Source organism: Coccinella septempunctata, chromosome 9 (genome assembly GCF_907165205.1).
Source record: "Coccinella septempunctata chromosome 9, icCocSept1.1, whole genome shotgun sequence".
Taxonomy (NCBI): Eukaryota; Metazoa; Arthropoda; class Insecta; order Coleoptera; family Coccinellidae; genus Coccinella; species Coccinella septempunctata.
In genome coordinates this window covers 6,833,245-6,856,188 of record NC_058197.1, presented here as the reverse complement: position 1 = coordinate 6,856,188, position 22,944 = coordinate 6,833,245, and the positions used below count along the sequence as shown (strand labels likewise).

Here is a 22,944-nt window from a genome sequence, read left to right as displayed (position 1 = left end):
TCATTGCAAGGATGTGGGAAACCCAGAAAAACCACACCAGACCATTGCTATTAGAAATTGTATATGTACATACATTTTATAAAACTTTTAGTATTAAATAGTAATACCTAGTAAATAAACATTTAAAACTTAAATTTCCTAAACCTGCTATGAGTTAACAGACATTAGTCTGGTAATAGTTTGGTTGAAATAACAGAGAGCTGATAACCTCTGCGATTTTATTTGAGTTTTATAACATATATTCAATATGTTCTGATCTCGTATGGATTGCAGTACGTACTATTCCCAAAACTAATACAAGTTAGTATAACCATTATTTCTATCTTCATAATAATCATGATAGATTTCATAATAATCAAATTAAACCCTCCTTTTTTTTTAAGTCTTAACGTACATTTTATGACGGCCTTTTATATAGCCATGTATATAACCTTTCCGTGGATGAGGCAGCGATTAAAGTTTGCATCTTTTTTTTTTTTAATGAATTGTACTTATTATTTTCCAAAAATTTGAATTCAAATAATTCGAACATATTTTATAATCTTGAATTAATTGATAACTCTGTAAGAACATCCAAAGTTCTTTATTCTTCTTTTATTAAAAATTCTACTTAAAATATATAGATCCATTCTAATTATAATATGAGATTTTTTTATACACAGTGCTTCATAATATTCTTTTGAAAACACTTATATAATGTAATAATTTTTTTTTTCATCAGGAATAATTTCATTTTGTTTTCTATCAACTTTGATTCCTAAAAAAAACTTGATTGCTTTTGTCATAGAAAATCCATCAATTAGAACTTATCAATGTTTCATCATTCGTTGTATAACTACTACAATATATCATCCGGATAAAGTACCCCATAATTATATATTTTGCGATATATTTTGTCTACCTATAAGATATACAGCGATGAGTATGAATTTCGAAAACCGAAATCATTTTAGATCCTTTTCTAATTTTTTGTTTGTTTGAACTCCTACGTATAGGGCTTTACTCAATTGACGAAATTGACAATCGTTTCCTCAAGGAACCTTCCTAAGAATTTCTTGCTCTAAGAAAACTATTTAACTTATCAGCTATTTGAAAAGGAAAGTTTAGACATCTATATATTTTATGATGTATCAATGAATTAAATCGATGGAAAGTGTTACTATGTATCTGAAGCTTGAAATTCTGACTACCGATTCAAAAGTTTGAGCATTATCTAATCAACTATCGCTGCTTGAAGCCCCAGGAAACAAATCGCTTTTATATTTAAATGGATTTCCAAAAATTGCATCATTTTTAATTCTTGTTATCCATTTGCAATTAACAATATTTTCATTCTCTTCAATAAAGACCATTATTTATTCATCAACAATAATAATAATTGATTTATACCAATGATATCTATTCAACATTTCATTCATTTCATAGAAATATTTTGGAATGTTATATTATATTAAGAAAGTATAACTTAGTAATTTTCATGATCGACACTCTGGACATTCTTTCAATTTGTCCTTATTTTGGGTAAATTCAACCCAATTCACTCTTGTGAGATTCATTATAACCTCCACCTTAAATTTCGAATTCATTCAATCACTTTGTTCTCATATACTAACTGTGCCAATTTCTTTTCATAAATTTTTACGTTCTTTCGCTTTCGACAAAGAGTTGATATCAGATTTACCTACTGATTTTGATTCACTAGTTTCTTTCTCAATTATTATTGATTCATTCACCTGATTTACCATTATCAGATTTACTTACTGGTTTTGATACAAAATCAGATTCACCAGTTTCATTATCAATCACCTTTGAGTTACCTGATTTATCGTTATCAGATTTTTTTACTGGATTTGATACAAAATCAAACTCACCAGTTTCATTCTCAATTACCTTCGAGTTACCTGATTTATCGTTATCAGATTTTCTTACTGGATTTGATACGAAATCAAACTCACCAGTTTCATTCTCAATTACCTTCGAGTTACCTGATTTATCGTTATCAGGTTTACCTACTGGTTTTGATGCAAAATCAAACACACCAGTTTCTCACTTCAACAAATATCTGATTTTCAATCACTATCAGATTTCTACATGAAGCCATGCTATCAACTCATTAAAGTCCGTACCTGCGTCTTATTGCATTAAATATATGACTTTCCATGACTGCTGTATATTTTCTTTTAAACCACCTACTGGTTTCAATTCAATAGAGTTCATACCGGTTTGTTATTGTATTGAATTTCTGATTTTAGTTCACTATCAGATTTTTTTTTTCATACTTCAGAAAGGTAGATAACTGATTTTTTTTTTTTTTCAGCTTTTGACTAGCAATTATCCAAAGTTTAATAAAATTCAAATTCAATAGAATATTAGAGAGAATCGTCAATGTGAATATGATATTGTAATTTACTAATTTATAATCATGACATCTCTAATTTATATTTGGATACGAAATGACTCACTCCACCTTTTTCATAAATTCAGTACTTATAATCATCATCACATTTTTATCAGCTGTGATTTTAGTTCATTCAAAAAGTATCTTTATTATTCAAATGTTTTTTTTTTTCATTCAACAACTTCATTATTCTTCAGGGTATTGAAATGATTAAAATTATTTCGAATCATAATTTAAGCAAGACTCTAGACTCAATTGAATCCCTTTTTTGTAAGAAAAGCTTCTATCAAGATATGCAGTCGTTTAAAGTGATTTATGAATTTTTTTTTTTTTTTATCGTTATCAGATTTTCTTACTGGATTTGATACGAAATCAAACTCACCAGTTTCATTCTCAATTACCTTCGAGTTACCTGATTTATCGTTATCAGGTTTACCTACTGGTTTTGATGCAAAATCAAACACACCAGTTTCTCACTTCACCAAATATCTGATTTTCAATCACTATCAGATTTCTACATGAAGCCATGCTATCAACTCATTAAAGTCCGTACCTGCGTCTTATTGCATTAAATATATGACTTTCCATGACTGCTGTATATTTTCTTTTAAACCACCTACTGGTTTCAATTCAATAGAGTTCATACCGGTTTGTTATTGTATTGAATTTCTGATTTTAGTTCACTATCAGATTTTTTTTTTCATACTTCAGAAAGGTAGATAACTGATTTTTTTTTTTTTTTCAGCTTTTGACTAGCAATTATCCAAAGTTTAATAAAATTCAAATTCAATAGAATATTAGAGAGAATCGTCAATGTGAATAGGATATTGTAATTTACTAATTTATAATCATGACATCTCTAATTTATATTTGGATACGAAATGAGTCACTCCACCTTTTTCATAAATTCAGTACTTATAATCATCATCACATTTTTATCAGCTGTGATTTTAGTTCATTCAAAAAGTATCTTTATTATTCAAATGTTTTTTTTTTTCATTCAACAACTTCATTATTCTTCAGGGTATTGAAATGATTAAAATTATTTCGAATCATAATTTAAGCAAGACTCTAGACTCAATTGAATCCCTTTTTTGTAAGAAAAGCTTCTATCAAGATATGCAGTCGTTTAAAGTGATTTATGAATTTTTTTTTTTTTTTATCGAGAATCAGATTCTTCGAAACATCCAAGTAATGGAATATAAATCAAATTACTCAACAATCAGACTTCAACAACCAATTTGGAAGACAGACATATTCAGGTATTTTGCTATTCCAGCAATCTATATTTTCACCATTAAAGAGATTGGCTTTCGAACTTCTACAGTAGCATAACATAGTGTGAATAATATGAAGATTAGGTCATGAAAGTTATATATTTCAATTCTTATTCAGATAATTGAAGACTCAATTGAAATATTTTTTTTTATGAAGCCTTTAGAACATTTCAAAATAAATTGAATACTCAATTCATTTTCAAGCTATATTTCCGATAATGATCATGAACTCCTATTTTTATGCCTTTGAACAGAACTTCTACTTTTTACTTTCACCAATCAAAGAAAATAACTTCAACTTATGTCAGCTTCTCCTGAAATGATGTTTTTGCTTAGGCAAATGCGGAAGCTGGTTCCTATATTGAATGATACTCAATCTCAATTTCACTATTTTTTTTTTTTGGTTCGAAATCTAATATTGGCAACGATGTATGCATTCAAAACATTTAATTCAAATATACAAGAAATGTCCCGATTTCGGAAAACTATCAATTTTTACTTATGAAATTATAAATTATGGTTCAGGCTCTTCATTTCAAGAATACAAGAATTGAATTTTTTATTATTCTTTTTAATCAGTCACATTATATAAATGTAACTGACCTCGAAAAGAAAAATTTAATATTCCTTAAATGTCATCTTTACTGTGTTTTGATTTTTAAGGCAAATTCGATATTATATTTTATATCCAGATAGTTCATAAACTACTCTTGAGATATATTCGAACGGATTTTTTTTTTTTTTTTGATGTAATGTCTTCTAAGTTGGTTGAGTCCGATTTATATTTCGCTTGAGTACCTAATTCAATTTCAAAATTCAAATCCTTTTCAATTGAATTTTAATTAGGAAATTTCAAATCAAAATTCAATAATAATGCCCTTCAATGATAACTATCATTGAGAAAATTCCTTTTTACGAAATTTTATAACAGTCACAGACAAATTGATTTTGTCTAGTTTCAACGAGCTTTCGTTTTACTTATCTGAAAAACCTTACAGGCTGTTGATCAATATAAAAGAGAAGACGCCCATTCTCTAGCTCCTTAATTTCCCTTGTGATGGATTGTTGCATCTTGATCCAACACTGCTACTGACTGAAAAGACTTCGTGGTCTTTCGTAGGACTCATCGCTGATCATCAGCTAACTACGCACATATTGCTTTTCAACCGAGTTCACTTCACTTCACTCACTACCAAATTTTTCATGCTCAATAGTAGAAGGAAACTTCTTATTATTTCACTGAGTAACTTTATAAACGAAAGTTATATTTGCAATTAACAGCGGCAAATTTATTTTTCAACAGAGCAAGCTGGGCCGATAACCTGTTGGAAATTAGGTTGGTTTAGGATAAATTCTTCTTCAATGAAACGCACTTTGTGAAACAATCTGTATATTGATTCAATCGATTTAACGGAGGGCGATCTATACTCTCAATGAATATCGAACAAGAACTAACTCAAACGGAGAGAAATATCTTATTCCTAAAAGATGCTTATATGCAGTATATAGGTTCCAATAGCAAAGTACATAATATGGTTATCACAGTCGAAAACTGCTGGGGTATGTTATTCAACACTTCGACCGCCAGCACTAATATTGTTGACTAATAAACCAATCGCATTTGACATATTTATATTTGTCGAGAATTCTGAATGAGTAAGGGATTTGATTTTGCTTTACTCTGATGAATTTATCTCAACACAAACCTTCATATTCTAATGAGACCGTACATACCAAGGATGTTTCACCCGTTCAGCCTCGCCGCTCATCATCGCGGTTTTCAGCGATGTCGATAGCAGAACAAAATAGTTTGATTTTATATGGCGATCGGGCATTTGCCGCGAGGTACCTTGCACGCTTATTGGCGCTCTTCAAATCACGTGACATTGACCAGGGTAACGTATTCATTTTTCAGTTCGTTTATGAGCTTTGACTGAAAGGAAAGCATCTTCGACATGTACTGCCAGGCATCGATGTAAACCTCGACCGCGACCGCGACCTCCACCGCGCTCATCCATGCATCTTCGGTATGAACGTACCCTAACACTTTCAGGAACCACAAAACATTCAATGTATTGTCAATAATATCGTGTCAATTTGACAAGTAGGACAATGAATAAACGAATAAAAGAGATATTTTTTTTCTATTCCATTGGAACTTTGAAATTAAATATATCGAAATACTGTACAAAACCCTACGACTCTACTAGAAATAACATCATTCTTACGAAAAACAGTACAGTTGTGGTGCAAGGCATAACTGGAAAGCATGGCACGTTTCATACTGAACAAGCTATAAGTTATGGAACTAAAATAATTGGTGGGGTAACACCCAAAAAGGGTGGGCAAATGCATCTTGGGGTACCAGTATTCAACAACCTTAAAGAAGCCAAACAAGCTTTGAAGGAAATAGATTGCACTGTTATTTTTGTACCACCTCCAACTGCTGCAAAGGCAATTTTGGAAGCGATGGAACAAGAAATACCACTGATTACATGTATCACTGAAGGTATTCCTCAGCAAGATATGGTCCGTGTGAAACACAAACTTATCAGGCAGAGTAAATCCAGATTGATTGGACCTAATTGTCCAGGCATAATTGCTCCAGGAGCATGCAAAATTGGAATTATGCCAGGATTCATTCATAGGACGGGAATAGTTGGAATTGTTTCCAGGTAGGAACTCTTTATAATATGTAGGTATATATTTATATGGTACTTTTGAAAATATTTATTCAGTATATAATGGTTAGAAATAAAATACGATTCCAATAAATTGAAAAGTAAGATTCAATTCAGAAAAATTTAGAAACCTATCCTCAGTATGACTATTCATGTGAAAAAGATTCACCCATCAAATCGATTAGCATTCAATTCTGATTCCCGAAGTTGTGACTTAGAACTTAAACTTTGAAAACCTAGAAAAGTTCTATGAAGAGTCCGTGAAGCCATATCTCTCACATTCAGAGATTATCTAAAATAATCAGTTTTAACATTTTGAATTCAATGGCAAAGCTGGATAAGTGGTGTGGGTAAACTTCTCTCTATTTATTTCATTAGTCGAAGTTTCGACCCGGTTTTGGTTCTTCTTGTGGACCCTACACATTCAGAGGTTTTTCTAAATTGGCTCCAGATTATTTTATTTATTTCTCACTGAATAATACCGTACTTCTATGGGAGATTTTTCGCCAGATTTAGAAGTTTTTCTTATTTGCTCCTGTTTTTTTTTATTTAAGTATTGTTCACTGAATAATAATAGTGGAGGTATCTACCTGAACTACTTGGCTTCCGGTACCAATCAAGGAGAAAAAGTTCTGATGACCCTTGTATCGAGAAATGGGCCACTCATGTCTTATTCTCTTGATATAGTAAACTTGATATATTCATTTTTTTATTATTATTATTAAAATTAAGTTATGAGATGAGGTATTATGCCTATATTTTAAAGAGTTATTAGCTCATTTCAGTCATTTTAAGAATTGTAAGAAATCCAGCAGCAATCTAGAATAGAAATACCGCCATACCACCGTTGGCTATATGAAATTATGAATTCAAAGTCACCGTAGAAAACGACCGACCACATGGCTTGACGAGTTGAGTAGAAAACTTGAAGTATTCTGCTTAATTTATAGATGGCACTTCAGCCTGGAGTGCGTATTGGGTACCCTCCATAGGTATTGGGTATCCTCCATAGGTAACTTCCCAGAAGTTACGGTTTTAACAATCGATGATTTCACTTTTTCAAGTTTCCTTTGTTTATATCCATATCACGCTCATCGCTCAGCAGATTTTTGTACAATCGGAATCGGAATTTTGGAGTCAGTTATTTTATCAAATTTTTGGTTTGATTTGTTAGAGTATAGAGTACTAGCTGACCCGGCAAACCTAGTTTTGCCATTTAAATTATTTCTAGGGTAGATAATAATAACTTCTGATCGAAAATTTTAAATTTTCGATTTACTCGATATAACTCAATTTTTTGTCCAAATGTCGAAAACCTATAGGTACTCTATGATTGCTCGATTGGTCGTAAGAAAAAGGAATGCCTTTTTTTCTGTTCTGTACAATTTTTTTTGGGAATATTTTGTTATATAAACCTTGCCCTAACAATAATAAACACAACAAAAAAAGAATTGCCCAATTTGGTGCGATCGTTTGAACAATAAATTATGAAGTAAACCGTAGATCCTCTTTTATTAATATAAGATAGATATAGAGAGGAGGGTACACGTGACTGTGCAGTTTATTATTTCGACGATCAAATTATTTTCGGTAATCAGCCAGTGTGATTGATTTTGTGACTGAATTTGAAAAATGGAGGAGTACAAAGTGTACGAATTCAAAAATAAAGATATTTCTGCATTACCGGTTTCATGGGTGGTGAATGGAAGGGTGAAATACCATGCGAAATATGCACTGGATTACATTAACACGTTGACCTTCCCCATTCTAATTTTTTCCTCTCCCTCCACTTCCAACACATTAATTAATTCTCCATCCATTTGGAAGTGTTCATGTTCAAAATTTTCAATTCCAATGGAAGACTTGATGCTGACGTTTCTCGAATAACGTAAAATTCTTTATGATTACGACTCATGGACTCCTGTCGAAAATCTATGCATCATGTGATGCATGGTATAGTCAACATGTTAAGAAACAAAAAATGCCTTACAAAAAGTAGCCAGTTTATGCAGTGAATGAGGTGTCCACTAGAGTTTTTGGTAAGTCATAAAAATTACTATACTGCTTTTTATTACTATAAATAACTATTTTCCATATAATTTATTCAAAATGCTTATTCTCAGATTTATGGGAGAAAGCAGTGAAGGCGGAAAAATTTCTGTTGAAACACAGTGATATTTATCGGACCAGAGGCGGCTCGTGGTCATGAGAGCTGAAGAGGCTAAAAGTTTTCGAGGAGTGTTGGAACAATTTCTTATCAGTCAATAAAGTATATTTCTTCAATAATGCAAGAGGATGCTATATGCACTTTTGGCTTGTTATGCCTTTCGTTAGAACGCGGTGAATTTTTCAAATCTGAGAACCCCGTTCTAGACCATGAAGTATATTCTGTTTGATGAAAAAATAGTAAACATGGCCAGCAAAATAATTTTTCTTGTTTGATCAATTCAGTTAACCAATTACATTTATCGTACCAAACAACACTGAAACCTCTATTTTGACGATTGACGGTCGACTTTGTGTAATTAAATTTGATCGAAGTCTTGTAAAGGTTGGCTGAGATTATTACTCAAAATCCAATCTACAATATCTTCGCATTGTTTTATTTCATCTAATCTATGCATTTTTTTTTAATCTGTATCAGTACTTACCCCCAACAAAACAACCTAACCTAAAAAGAATATATCACAGCAATACCATACAATGGCAATACTGCTGTGCAGCTATAAACATCATTCTGAAATAGTAATAAACTTTCTGACTTCAAAGCATCAAAGAGTGACATCAAGATGAACTAAAGAATTTTTTTGATCATATTAACAACAAAGAACCTACAATAAAATTCACAATGGAATTAGAGCAGGATAACAAAATTTCATTCCTAGATGTTTCAATAAAAAAGTTTTCGAATTAAGCGGTGAACACATATGAGCGGCCGCGGCCGCGGCCGCGATCACGATCACGATCGTGAGACATCGCGACTGAACCCCGCTCTATCGCTGAACAGACCGTGATATTGCGTGCGGAATATGACATTTGCATGGGACGCTTCTCGATCGTGATCGTGATCGTGGCCGCGGCCGCTCATATGTGTTCACCGCCTTATTTCGAAACGAGCATATACCGAAAAAAGACACATACATACATACATATTTGAATTTTTATTCCAATCATCAAGTAAGTGTCAAAAGAGGTATTATTAAAACACTTTATGATAGAGCTAATTTAATGTCATCTACACCCGAAATTAGAAATAATGAAGTTGACTTCATTTAACATTTTCTTAGGGAATCAATACCCGAAAAATTTTATTGAAAAAACAATATTAAATTTAGAGAGAAAAATGACTTACCAAAATCATAATAATGATCGGGAACAACCAACAAACCGTCAAGAACAACCAAATTTATTGAAGGTAATTCCTTATGTTAATGGCTTTTCAGAAAAAATAAGAAGAATCGGTTCGAAATTCAACATAAGAAATGTTTTTAAAACGCAAAATGATTTAAGATCTATATTAACAAAAACTAAACCTTTGAACGAAAAACAAAAATCAAAAAATTGTATTTACAACATACCCTGTATTTGTGGTAAAACTTATACAGGTGAAACGTCCAGACCTCTAGAAATAAGAAAACGCCAACATAAAAATAATATTAAAAATAGAGAAATTAATCGATTACAGATCGCAGATCATGGGCCTGTTCCGATATTGCTGGTTTTACTGGCCCGCAATCGAATAACAATAGAACTCGTACGACTGGGCCAATAGGCATCGTCTCTGAAATACTGACAGTACTGTTCAGGAATATCGGAACAGACGGCATATTTGTTCTAATACGGGAGACTAAAGGTAAGCGCACATACAACGGCATCGGACGGACGGTACGGATCGGAATAAATTACTTTCAATGGAACGGAATGGAGCAACGCACATATGTGCGGACGGCAGGCATCGCATCGCATCGCATCCGACGGAATTGAGGAACGAGAATTAAATTCCGACCGATGCGTGCTGTGCCGGCCGATCCCGACATATGTGCGATACCAATCGGAGATTGCCGCGGCATCTGCGTCAATTTACAAGTCTCTACATGCAGGGGCTTGTACAGGGTGAGTAAATTTCGATGTTTTAGCACTACAGCTTTTAAACCAGAGGAGATAGACAAAATCTGATACACCATTCTCGTTCTCTTTTTCCGAGAAACTTACAATAGTAGTAGTGATTTTTGGCCACTTTCTTTTGTTTTCGAGTTATAAGCAAAAATTGGAAAAATGGCGATTTCGAAATAAATTTATATCTCTGCTAATACTGATAGAGCTCTGAAATTGAAACATAATACAGGCACTTTTTTACGTAGAATCCAGTGGCGTGCTCGCCTTTTTAGCAGGATTTTAAATTACGAAGCTATGACCCAAAGTTATGTTTTTTCAAATGAGAACACTACTTTTCTGTGCAATTTCTTGAAAGCTTAATTTTTACTGATTTCAAAAATATAAAACATCATGTGGTTTGTATCAATATAAATAATAGAAAATGGTCAAATCCACTTTTTCCCAATATTTCTATGGTTTCAACTTTTGACGAGCACAGAAATAGAGTTTCCTATAACAAAAGCAGTCCCCTTCCGGCAATGTCATTCTTTCTATGAATATTGGTAAAAAGTTACCAATATTCACAAAATTTGAATCAAGATATTTTTCATGAATTTTCATAATAATGAAAGGACTTATAGAAGGAAACAGTGGTAATCATACGATGCTATATTTTTCTATGCTCATCAAAAGTTGAAACCCTAGAAATATTCAGAAAAAAGGTTTTTGACCATTTTCTATTATTTATATTGATACAAACCACATGATGTTTTATATTTTGGAAATCAGTGAAAATTAAGCTTTCAAGAAATTGCACAGAAAAGTAGTGTTCCCATTTAAAAAAACATAACTTTGGGTCATAGCTTCGTAATTAAAAATCCTGCTAAAAAGTCGAGCACGCCACTGGATTCTACGTAAAAAAGTGCCTGTATAATGTTTCAATTTCAGAGCTCTATCATCAGTATTAGCGGAGATATAAATTAATTTCGATATCGCCACTTTTCCAATTTTTGCTTATAACTCGAAAACAAAAGATAGTGGCGAAAAATGACTACTACTATTGTTAGTTTCTCAGAAAAAGAGAACGAGAATGGGGTATCAGAATTTATGTATCTCCTCTGGTTTAAAAACTGTAGTGCTAAAACATCGAAATTTGCCCACCCTGTACAGGTAGTCATACGAAATAGGAATTCACGGCAAAGGCATGAGTTTTCAGGAGAACTTAATACTGCGCGTACAAAATTATAATGAATTGTACAATTTAAGTGACAGAAATTATAGCAACCATTTTTTTTTTCGTCCTTCATCAAGTCCGGAAATAAATGAACATATTCTCCAAAATCCTTCCTTTTTTACATATGTCATGTATCCACATTCGTCTACGATTCCTTCGCTTTTGAAACTCTTCTTCCTCCAGAACAAACGCTAGTTCCTCACCGCTTGAAGTCATATTCGCAACTAATCTATTCCTCCGGCGATTCCGATGTTATATGTGGGATACCAAAGATTATAGAGTATATATCTCTATAATCTTTGGTGCGATACCTTCATAAAAATTCCGCCGCTGCCGTGCCGTTCCTTCCATGCCGTCCGTCCGATGCCGATGTATGTGCGCTTACCTTAAATGATGGATTGGAATAACACTAAAATTTTAATGACGGAGCCAGACCATTATAAACGAAAGATTAAAGAGTCTACGTGTATTCTATTGGATCAAGATAGTAATTTGGCAAAATGTTCGGTAGGAATAGATCATATTTGGATCAATTTACTGAAGAAGGAACTGTCATGTGGTAATTTCAAAATTAAATGAATCAACGATTCTATGCAGTCTCTGTTTCTATGTATTGCCAATTAATGTCAAATAAAAGATACAATTCACAAGATTTTCGAAAATTGATTTTTCGTCTGATGAAGGAGTCTGATATAGACTCCGAAACGTTACAACATAAAATTATAAAATCAACGTTCTTCATTTTCAGTTCATTATCAGGCAACAATTTTTCTAGTTGATTTGCTCCTGAGAAATTAGTGCAAGAATTTAAGCAGGAGCAAATCGTTTATTTCATTTTCAATTGATTTTGTTTCAGAGATTGGGAGTGAAAACCCCAAGAAGTTTATTAAGAAATGCAGAATCCTCCCAGAATGAATTTCAATCGATATCAAGATATTACATCAAGATTCTGCATCATCAGATCTATTTAATTTTTTAATTCCGATTTTGTTCAAAAAAAAAAACTAAAGTGTTGAATAACACATAGGACGTCGATTTCTGATATCAAGTAGATACTTTTTCGATATCACCTGAATGTCGATTTTCGATATCTGCGTGATAGAACTTTCCGACACCGATGTGTTATAATTTATCGGTATCTATTTGATATAAAAAAAAAATTATACTACATTGATATCAGAGATCGATATGTATGTGATAGCCGAATCTTTATAACACTGTGGCATCACCCGTGTATCACAGAGTGATAGCCAACTATCACATGGGTAACACATAAATATCAGTTGGTTGTACGGGAAGGTACTACAATGAAGGAATTGTACAATATTCAAAACAAAAAGTTATAATATGTACCACAATTCGGTACCTACCTCTTAAATAAAGATAATTCTTTCAATGTAGAAAACAATGTACATACTTATTTCAATGTAATTAAATTTTTTGTATATATTGTACTTTAATTTCACCTAATATATCTTCTGTTTGAAAAAATACCAATAGTACAACTTCATGTATCTCTAAGGCGAAAAGAAGATCGCCGGGTCAGCTAGTCTTCTTCTTCTTCTTCTTCCACTTTTGAATAGGACTATGTCCTGTGTTTTCTGATTTCTGCCTGTTATTGTGTTTCCTGGGACAACGAGTTCCAGCTCTCTTTCCAACGCTTTGGAGGGCGTCCTAATGGTCTGCGTGTGCTGGGTTTTTGTGTTTCCGCCCATTTGGCTAGTCTCTCATCCAGCATCCTCTACACGTGGTCTCTCCAGAACCTCCTGCGTGCTCTCACCCATCTGACGACATCCTGCACCTCCAGTTCTTTCCTTATGTCTGAACTCCTCACATGGTCTCTGAGTGTTATCCCTTTGATTGATCTTAGTATCCTCATTTCGGTCGTTCTCGCCATTCTCTTCGTTGTCGACGTTTCTGCCCTCGTTTCGGCGGCGTATGTGAACACTGGTCTCACACACGCTTTGTATATGCGTGTTTTCGCTTTGTGACTCATGGTTTTGTTGTTCCAGACTATATCTCTGAGGCAGCCTCCGATCTTAGCTGCTTTGTGCGCCTGTGTTCGGACTTCTTCTACGATGCGTCGTTCACTGGATACTGTCACTCCTAGGTAGATAAATCTTGACACTTGCTCTAGGATTTTTCCGTTAATTACTATCTTGCATCGGATAGGCTCTTTGGCGAAAACCATGGTCTTGGATTTCTCGCATGAGATAATCATATTCAGCTCTTCTGCAGCTTTTGTGAATTCGTATGCAAGGCGCTGGAGGTCATCTTCATCTTCAGCTGTTAGAAAGACGTCGTCAGCATAGCACATGATATTGAAGGAGCGGCGTCCCATCTTATAGCCTGCCCGTATCGTCTTCACTCTTTCAACAATTCGGTCCATTACAAGATTGAAAAGTAGTGGACTCAGGCTGTCCCCTTGTCGTATGCCAGTGGATATGCTGATCTCCTCAGATAATCCACATTGTGTTTTTATCCTGGTGGTGTTGTGGGTATTGAGATGTTTAATAATTCTGATGTATTTTTCAGAGATATTCTTAGCTTGAAGGGTTTCAAGAACGTCGTGGAGTCTAATTCTGTCGAAAGCCTTTGTTAAGTCGAGAAAGCATGTGAACATTGGTTTGTTGAACTCGATTGATTTCTCTATCATTTGCCGCAAAATAAAAATCGCGTCCACCGTTGACCTGTTGCGTCTGAATCCTTGTTGTTCCTCGGATATGTTAACTTGGCTGGAGATTTTATTAGTCAATATCTTAGTGAACAGTTTGTGTGTGGAGTTCAACAGAGTTATGTTTCTATAATTATCAGGGTCCTTTCTTTTGCCCTTCTTGTATATTGGTACGGATAAGCTGGTTTTCCATTCACGAGGCACTTCACCGGTTCTGATGATATTTTGGAAAAGTTTTGTTATTTCTTGATGTATTTCTCTTCCTCCGTATTTGATCATTTCATTTGTGATGTTATCCATTCCGGGTGATTTCCGATTTTTGAGTTGTTGTACGGCTGCCTGAACTTTTTCCATAGTTATAGTGTCTTCCTCGTCATATGTTTCCTGATACTCTTGTCGTTGTTCCTCTCTATTGTCCGTGCAATTGCTATATAGATTCTGATAGTATGTTGTCCAGGTTTCTGTTGTTATATTGTTCATCTGTACTTCCTCTGTTACATTCTTCTTCCTTTTTCTAAGCATGTTCCATATTCTCTTCTGGCATCCGTATAGATCATGTTCCATCTCGACAGAATACCGCTCCCAATACTCTTTTTTTTAGTTGTTTAATCCCATCATTCTTTCTATTTCTTATTACCTTATATTTCTGGTACTCTTCGGGTGACCTATTATTTATATACCTAATGTATGCCATCTTCTTTTCCTTTGACAGGACTTTCACTTCCTCAGTAAACCAAGGTTTGGTATTTTTTCTGCCGTTTATATTGATTTTTCTTTGCCCTATTGCTTCCTTCGCGCTGTGTATTATGTTTTGTTTGATTTTATTCCAAGCCATGTCTACACTGTCCTCCAAAGTTATAATGTTCTGAGAAATTTTCTCGTTCAATCTGCGCTGGTACAAATCTCTTGTGCTATCTTCTTTTAGTGACTCCGTGTTGAACTTAGTGATGTAGATGGGTGATTTCTTTCTAATTTTTGTTTGTTTTAAGCGGTACTCACAGAGCACTAGACCATGTTGTGTCCCCACATTAGCTGAAGTGGGTCAGCTAGTATAACAATAAATATATCACAGCATCTGAAGAAAATTTTAGATTTTTTCACATCGTAGGCATTGTTGAACATAATAAACTATTTTTCCAACCTCCGCCATACGACAACCAGTGACTCCACAGTCACATTGTTTCCTTTGAAACTTTCTGAAGCTTTCACATCGATTCGATTGTTTCAGATCTGGAACTCTTACCTATGAAGCAGTGAATCAGACGACTAAAGAAGGATTAGGACAATCTTTGGTAGTTGGGATTGGCGGAGATCCATTCAATGGTACAAGTTTCATAGACTGTATCGAAGTCTTCCTTCAAGACAAGAAAACAAAAGCAGTAATATTGATCGGAGAAATAGGTGGTGAGGACGAAGAAAAAACAGCACAATATTTATCTGAAAAGAATATCGGAGTGAATTTCAAGCCGGTAGTTGCTTTTATCGCTGGGAAATCTGCACCACCAGGTCGTAGAATGGGTCATGCAGGTGCTATAATTTCTGGGGGAAAAGGAAAAGCATCCTCAAAAATTGAAGCTCTGAAAAAAGCTAATGTGGTTATGTCTGATTCACCCGCCACAATGGGAAGAGTTTTGAAAGAGGAAATGTTACGTTTAAAACTAATAAAATGATATAAAATATTTAGCCTTCTTCGACAAATGACCTTGAAATACTTGCGATCCCCTTCTTAAGTCGCTGTCTTCCAGTTAATGTTGGCAATGACATCTGAACTCAGTGTCCGTTTTGTGCTTTCCTCGTGAGTGACTACACTACCTGATATTCCTGAATCACGTCTTTTATCGTCTAGCAGGGCCCCATTAGCCTTCCATCTTTCCTTGCAGTTCAGGTTGTAATGTTACTTGATTGTTTGCAATAAAAATCAAGAAGATTATTTTTTTTCCTATATTTTTTCGGGGCGAGACAATGCTATCCCGCCTAATAGAAATTTCAGTTTCAATTTGGATATCATCTTTCAGTATTCAGTGTTAATACTCAATGATATTACAAAGAATATCAGATTGGTTTTCGAGATATTTTTTTAGGCTTTCTGAATAATCAAATCAATTGACTCATGTCGATATAGCTGTCAGTAGATTTTCTAATTTCCTCCTGATTTTTATTCATTTTTCAATCTGATATATAAAACGATATTAAGTCGCCATTTTGTGGGTTACACCATTTATAACTCAAGATTGGATGAACTGTTTGTTATGAAGGAAATAATTTTCCTTCTAGCGACTAACGACAGTAGGTTTCGCTATGGTTAATAGTGTTTTCGTGAAAGTATTATATTTGATATTAATTCGGTGAACCACATTTTCTAATGTATTATCGCATCTGAGTCCAGGTGTTATTACACCTGTCTTTCTATCGAAGCCTACGAAAAATTTTCTAACGAAAGGTTTTGAACAAATCCCCATTCTACTATTATCGCCATTAGATGGCGATGTGAACAATAACTGTGTATTTTGAGTTGCCTAAACATCTTAGCCTTGGAATTCTAAGATCTTAGCGCAGAAGTAAGTGGGGATTCACAATAGACGTAGTCGTAAAACTCCTGTCAAAGTTTGTACACATAACTATATGTTCATAATTTTAGAGTACTGGATGTAAACTAACGTGAACTGTGGTAGCCAGGATTAGAAATTGAAATTGAACTCATAAATTTAATACTTTGAAATTGTATAAACATTGTTATGTGTACGAACTTCGACAGGACTTTTACGGTTACGTCCATTGTGAATCGGCACTGAAGAAAAAGAAGAAAACATCTTAACGTCATATATTGTGTTCAGTTAAGTACAAGGACTGGAACACTTGAAGAAGAAGAAGTGAAAGTACCACAGACAAAGACAAAGTAATTCAACTGCAAAGACTTCATAACAATAAATAATACGAGAATAGTATGTCAATATTCAACCACAGTCTTCAGCTCAGAACACAAATGATTAGAAGTGTTAACTCCCATTGGCAACAGTATTGACCTCCATCTTAGGTGTCTGAGAAGTGGGGGAAGGCGGAAAAATTCAAATCGAATTTAAATCTGTCTTGCTTATATAGATTTGAATAAGAGGTCGCGCACAAGGGCTATTTCTCAGTTGTGATGAATTTGATGATTAATCACTTTTCCAAGCGGAAACTGGCAACTGATTAACCTGTGGGTTCTCATAATAAGTGTTCTATTATTTGTGGTATAAAATCATGAAATATTGTGTGATAGACTTTTCGTACTCTGGCAGCTCCTTACGGTTGCTCGGGCGCCAGTGGGGCAATCAGTCAAACCCCACGTCTCTCACAGAATCCCCAAAGAATTGGAGAGCCCAGGTAGACTTGTGTATCAGTGGAGAAGGGTATCGATGAAGACTAGGGCGGTAGCGTCTTCTAAGTGTCTGCTTTTCAACGGTATTTAGGCGTCAGAAAGAGTACTTACCTCTTCTAACTAAACTCTTAGATGAAACTGATTTAAGAAATAGACTCTCACTGGCAAAATAATTGGCAACAAAAATAAATGTTCAACTATTTATTTCTATTAAAATAAACTGTACACAAAAGAAAATAGACAGGTACACTAAATCGTGGACGTCAACGGCTGTGTCTGGTCGGCGCAGGACGGCTGGCAAAACTTCACTTCAGGAAAATGGACGGTTTCGGAAAAATATACGGAAGTAAGTCAAGTCTCTATTAAACTAAGTGCAAAGAACGGTTTCGGAAAAATATACGGAAGTAAGTCAAGTTTCAATTAAACTGAGTGCAAAGAAACATGCACGGTTTCGGTAAAATATACGGAAGTAAGTCAAGTTTCAATTAAACTAAGTGCAAAGAAACATGCACGGTTTCGGAAAAATATTTCAACTAAGGCAAGACACAATTGAATGAAAAGTACGAACGGTTTTAAAAATAATCAAAGGAATTCAGTCAGGTCGAAATTTGAAAACACCAGTTCACCGGGGTACGCCCTCTATCTCTGCCTCGGTGGTTTGTCTATGATCCGGTGTCCTTCGGTCTCTCTCTCTCTCTCTCGGTGACCTCAAGCGGGCTGGCTGTCAAACAGCGGCCACAGAGTCCGGCGGTGAGGGTATTTGACGGTTATGAAATCCCAACTATATGCTCGGCGAATCTAACCTATAACTATAATTCAAACGGTTGGAAATCGGGATGAAACGGTCAAATATTCAGGAATCGGAGAAATCAGGGGGGCCCAACGTCCTCCTGGGACCCAAATGCCACCCTGCGGTAACGGAAAACACTATATACAGCAGGAAATGGTCAATCTACGGTTAATTCGGATTTTCAGCCAAGCAAAAGTCTAGAGAGAATATTATTCCATAAGGTGCAATGAAGCGGTAATAATTTCAACAATCACTTGCCTTAGATTTTCCTTTGCTTCGTAAGTACGGTTTTACTAACTTTACACACACTCCACTCGTTCACCTCTCAACAACGATTGTCCCTTTTTTCTCTTCACCTTCCAGGGCCGCGAAGAAATATCCCCTCTCTACTCGGAAAAACTCTCCCCCCTATGGGAAACTCACCAATCCATTGGATAAAGCAAAAATGATACGGTTATTCAATTGGCCCAGAAAAAGACAGAGGCAACGGATGAGAAGGAAAGTAGAAAAAGTTATGAGAACTTTTTCAGAGCAAACAAAAAAATGGTAGAACGGAAAGAATTATTAAAATAAGTTATTTCTGAAAACATAAGAGATACGGTCTTTCCTACTAACATGAACTGACCGGTGGAAAACTATGAACTAACAATTATCGGTAAGGCTCCTTTCAATCTAACACACCACTATTGTTATCGGTACACCCCCTATGACAGTATTTCGGTCTCCTTCAAAAATATCTCGGTTATCAGGCATTATTATGCAAGTATCGGTGGAAAAATTTAATTTTTTTGTGGCGGAACAAAATCTGGTTCGTCACAATTGATAAATCATTTAATTATTGAATGTTAAATGCACATACATTATTGTAAAAATACTTGAAAGATACAATTATTATGTATCAAATATTACTAATATCAATTGGTGGAATTACGATCAATTGGTGGATTTTTTGAAATCCCTTATAATTTGTCTCACATGTTAGTGAACTTTATGTGAAATTTCTGGTGTATTTTCCTTCTGAATTTTGAAACTGCGAACTATTTAATGAATCGAATAAATTAGCACTCTGATGACGAAACTCAGAGGTATCATGTGAATGATCCTGAACTGCATCATATTTCCGCTCTACAACTTCTGTTCGAAACTTTTTTTGATAAACCTCCTCATTTTCGAAAATTTCGAGAAAAACTCGACTTTCCTTACATTTGCTCGAATTTTTCAAAGTTCCTGATAATTCTGACACCTGCATTTTCGACCATATATTTCTTTCACCGTTACAAACATTATATCAAAAATGCAGCTTATTTCGAGAAAAGTGATTTCAGAGCTGTGTTTACTGGACTATTTGAAAAAGTTCGGTGAGGGGACTCATTGTTCAAAATTCACCTCGGAATCCTTGTACATTTCTTCAGTTATTTAGCCACACCAGTGCTAGTCTAAATATTTGTGCGGTCCATCATGGCTGAATCTAACACAACAACCCTCGCTGTTAGATATCGATACGTTCTAAAACATTATAGTGCCGGAGTGAAGGTGTTGCCGTTTTTACCACACAAGGTTAACGAGGTGAAACACGACCAAGTGGAATTTATAGACGACTTGGAGTATCTCAGAAGTCTGGATCCCAAGGATTGGAAACTCCAGGACCACAACCGCGTCCTGGGCATCCCGACTTTGAGATTCGACGCCTCCGAGGAAACCATCCGCTCTGCTTACCGGCCAAAGGTCCTGCATCACCACCTGGATAAACGCCAGGCCAAAGGCGCCGATATCAAAGTGAAGCACGACTACTTCACCTGCATCACGATGGCGTACGAAACCCTAGGCGACCCCAAGAAGCGGAAATCGTAAGACTCCGTCGATCCAGAGTTCGACGACGGCCTACCGAGCAGCCACTACCGCGTCCTGGGCATCCCGACTTTGAGATTCAACGTCTCCGAGGAAACCATCCGCTCTGCTTATCGGCAAAAAGTCCTGTATCACCACCCAGATAAACGCAAGGCCAAAGGCGCCGATATCAAAGTGAAGCACGATTACTTCACCTGCATCACGATGGCGTACGAAACCTTGGGCGACCCCAAGAGAGGGAAATCGTACGACTCCGTCGATCCAGAGTTCGACAACGGCCTACCGAGCAGCCACGAAATAAAAAATGATTTTTATGGAACGTGCGCGTATTACTTCGAGCTCAGCGGTAGATGGTCGGAGCAGAAGAACATGCCCAAAATCGGCGGTTCCGGATCAACCATCGAAGAAGTCGAGAATTTCTATAACTTCTGGTACGATTTCAAATCATGGCGGGAGTTTTCGTACGAGGATCTAGAAAATAAAGACGCCTGTTCGGGTCGCGAGGGAAAAAGACACGCTGACAAGCTGAACAAGGCTGAACGAGCCAGGAAGAAGAAGGAAGAAATAATGAAATTGCGGACTTTGGTCGACTTAGCTTACAAGAACGACCCCAGGATCTTCCAATTCAAACAGGAGGAGAAGGATCGTAAGTTGGAGGCTAAGAAAGCCAAAGAAGCTGTCCTCCAGAAACGTATAGAAAACGAACAAAAAGCTGCCAAAGAAGCGAAATTGGCCATGGGAAAAGCGGAGGCTGAGGGAAAGGCCAGAATTGAGGCGGAACGCAAAAAACGGGAAATGCAGAAAAATGCGTTGAAGAAAGAGCGTAAGACACTCAGGGATATCTGCAAATCCAATAACTATTTCGTCGAAAATCCAAAGCAGAACTTGAAATATATAACGGCCGTCGAAACAATCTGCGAAACAATGAACGTCGAGGAATTGAAAGAAGTAAACGAACAAATGAAAAACGAGGGTAAAACTGCGTTTTTAAGAGCCGCCAAACTGTATTATTCGACGGAAAAACCTGAATCAAAAACAGGGAAGACTCAAAATATAACCTCCAACGGCACCCATCAAGAGACAGAGGGATGGAACGGAGAAAAAATCAAATATTTGAAGGAAGCTCTGAAGATTATGCCTCAGGGAACCAACCGACTTTGGAAAAAAATAGCGGACTTCATGAACAAACATGATAAATTGAAGAAGGACTGCGGGAAGTTTACTCCCAAGATGGTGTCGATTCAAGCGAAAAAATTACAGATTGGAAACGTAATCGTTGAATGTCCGCGACAAAAAGGATGAATCTTGAGTAAGCGTACGACGAGAAATTTAACTTTGTATCAATATACCCTTTTCTATTTGTTCAACTTCGACTATAATTTTTTCCTGAATTTTGGACCAATGTTCTTTATTTCTCATGAAGTCGATTTTTTTTGGTTCATGCATGAGAAAAACATATAAGAAGAAAAGAACTGGTTAAGTCATGTTTATAATAATAATAATAATAATAATAATAATAAAGTTTATTTGACCATAAAAACAAAATGAACACTTCGAATAATATTGTGTAAACAAACTGAAATAAAGAGACAGAGGCTCACTTCTAGAAGCTCACTTTTCTCTCATGTTCTAACTTTGATGCAGTCTATGAGTCCCATGATGTTGACATCATGTTTGATCGTTTTTGTGATATTTTGACATCTCTGATCGACTCTGCTTTTCCGCTCAAGAGAACTCGTTCTGTTTCGAGGGGACAGCCTGATTGGATTACGGCTGAGGTCAGGCAAGCGAGTAGTAACCTAAAAAATCTTCATTGGTTGTGCCAGAATCTGAAAACTGATGAGTCCAAACAACAATATAGGAAAGCCAAAAGGCAATACACAAGTCTTTTGAAACTCACTGAGTCCAACTATTTTGAGGGAGTTCTGGATCACTCGAACAATAAAAATAGGACCATCTGGAATTTAGTCCGAGGTGAATTGGGCACTGATCACTCCTCTCGAAAAATTGTTCTAAAAAGAAATGGTATGATCATCTCCGACCCATCAGAGGTGGCTGAGTGTTTCGGTGAGTATTTCTCCAGTATCAGTGTTATCAGCCTCAGCGAGCACTATGGTAACAACAGGTCCACATCCTGTAGGACACAGGTTCTATCAGATAACACCTTTTTTTTCTTACCAGTTTTGCCCGATGATGTTGTGAGCGTCATCAGAATTTTAAAGAACAAAGTTAGTTGCGCAAGAGATATAATTTCAATGAGAGCCTTAAAGGCGATAGCTCCTCAGATCTCTGAGCATCTTGCCCACCTCGTCAATGCTTCAATAACATCCGGAAGGTTTCCTTCTGTTCTTAAGACGGCTAAGGTTATCCCTATTTATAAAAAGAAAAATGCAATTGACGATGTAGCTAATTATCGTCCGATATCTATATTGAGCTCTTTGGCGAAGGTGATGGAGAGGCTAGTGTATGAAAGGATGATGAATTACCTCAATAAGTTCTCAACAATAACAAGTTGCCAGCATGGATTTCGAGTTGGTAGGTCAACTGAGACCGCGGCATGTCAACTGGTAGACTATGTACATGGCTGCC

The 22,944-nt window shown here is 35.6% G+C and overlaps 2 protein-coding genes across 2 annotated transcripts; both read left to right on the top strand.

Annotated features, from left to right (window-relative positions):
- Window positions 1-5,767: 5,767 nt before the first annotated feature.
- LOC123320836 (succinate--CoA ligase [ADP/GDP-forming] subunit alpha, mitochondrial-like) lies at window positions 5,768-16,238 on the top strand. Its single transcript, XM_044908289.1, has 2 exons — window positions 5,768-6,350; window positions 15,588-16,238. Exons 1-2 carry the CDS (start codon window positions 5,788-5,790, stop codon window positions 16,027-16,029), a joined length of 1,005 nt encoding a protein of 334 aa, XP_044764224.1. The 5' UTR covers window positions 5,768-5,787; the 3' UTR covers window positions 16,030-16,238.
- A 3,727-nt stretch (window positions 16,239-19,965) lies between these two features.
- Window positions 19,966-21,657, top strand: LOC123321066 (dnaJ homolog subfamily C member 2-like). The gene is made up of 2 exons (XM_044908571.1): window positions 19,966-20,354; window positions 20,400-21,657. The coding sequence occupies exons 1-2, from the start codon at window positions 19,966-19,968 to the stop codon at window positions 21,655-21,657; spliced, it is 1,647 nt and encodes a 548-aa protein (XP_044764506.1).
- Window positions 21,658-22,944: the final 1,287 nt, after the last annotated feature.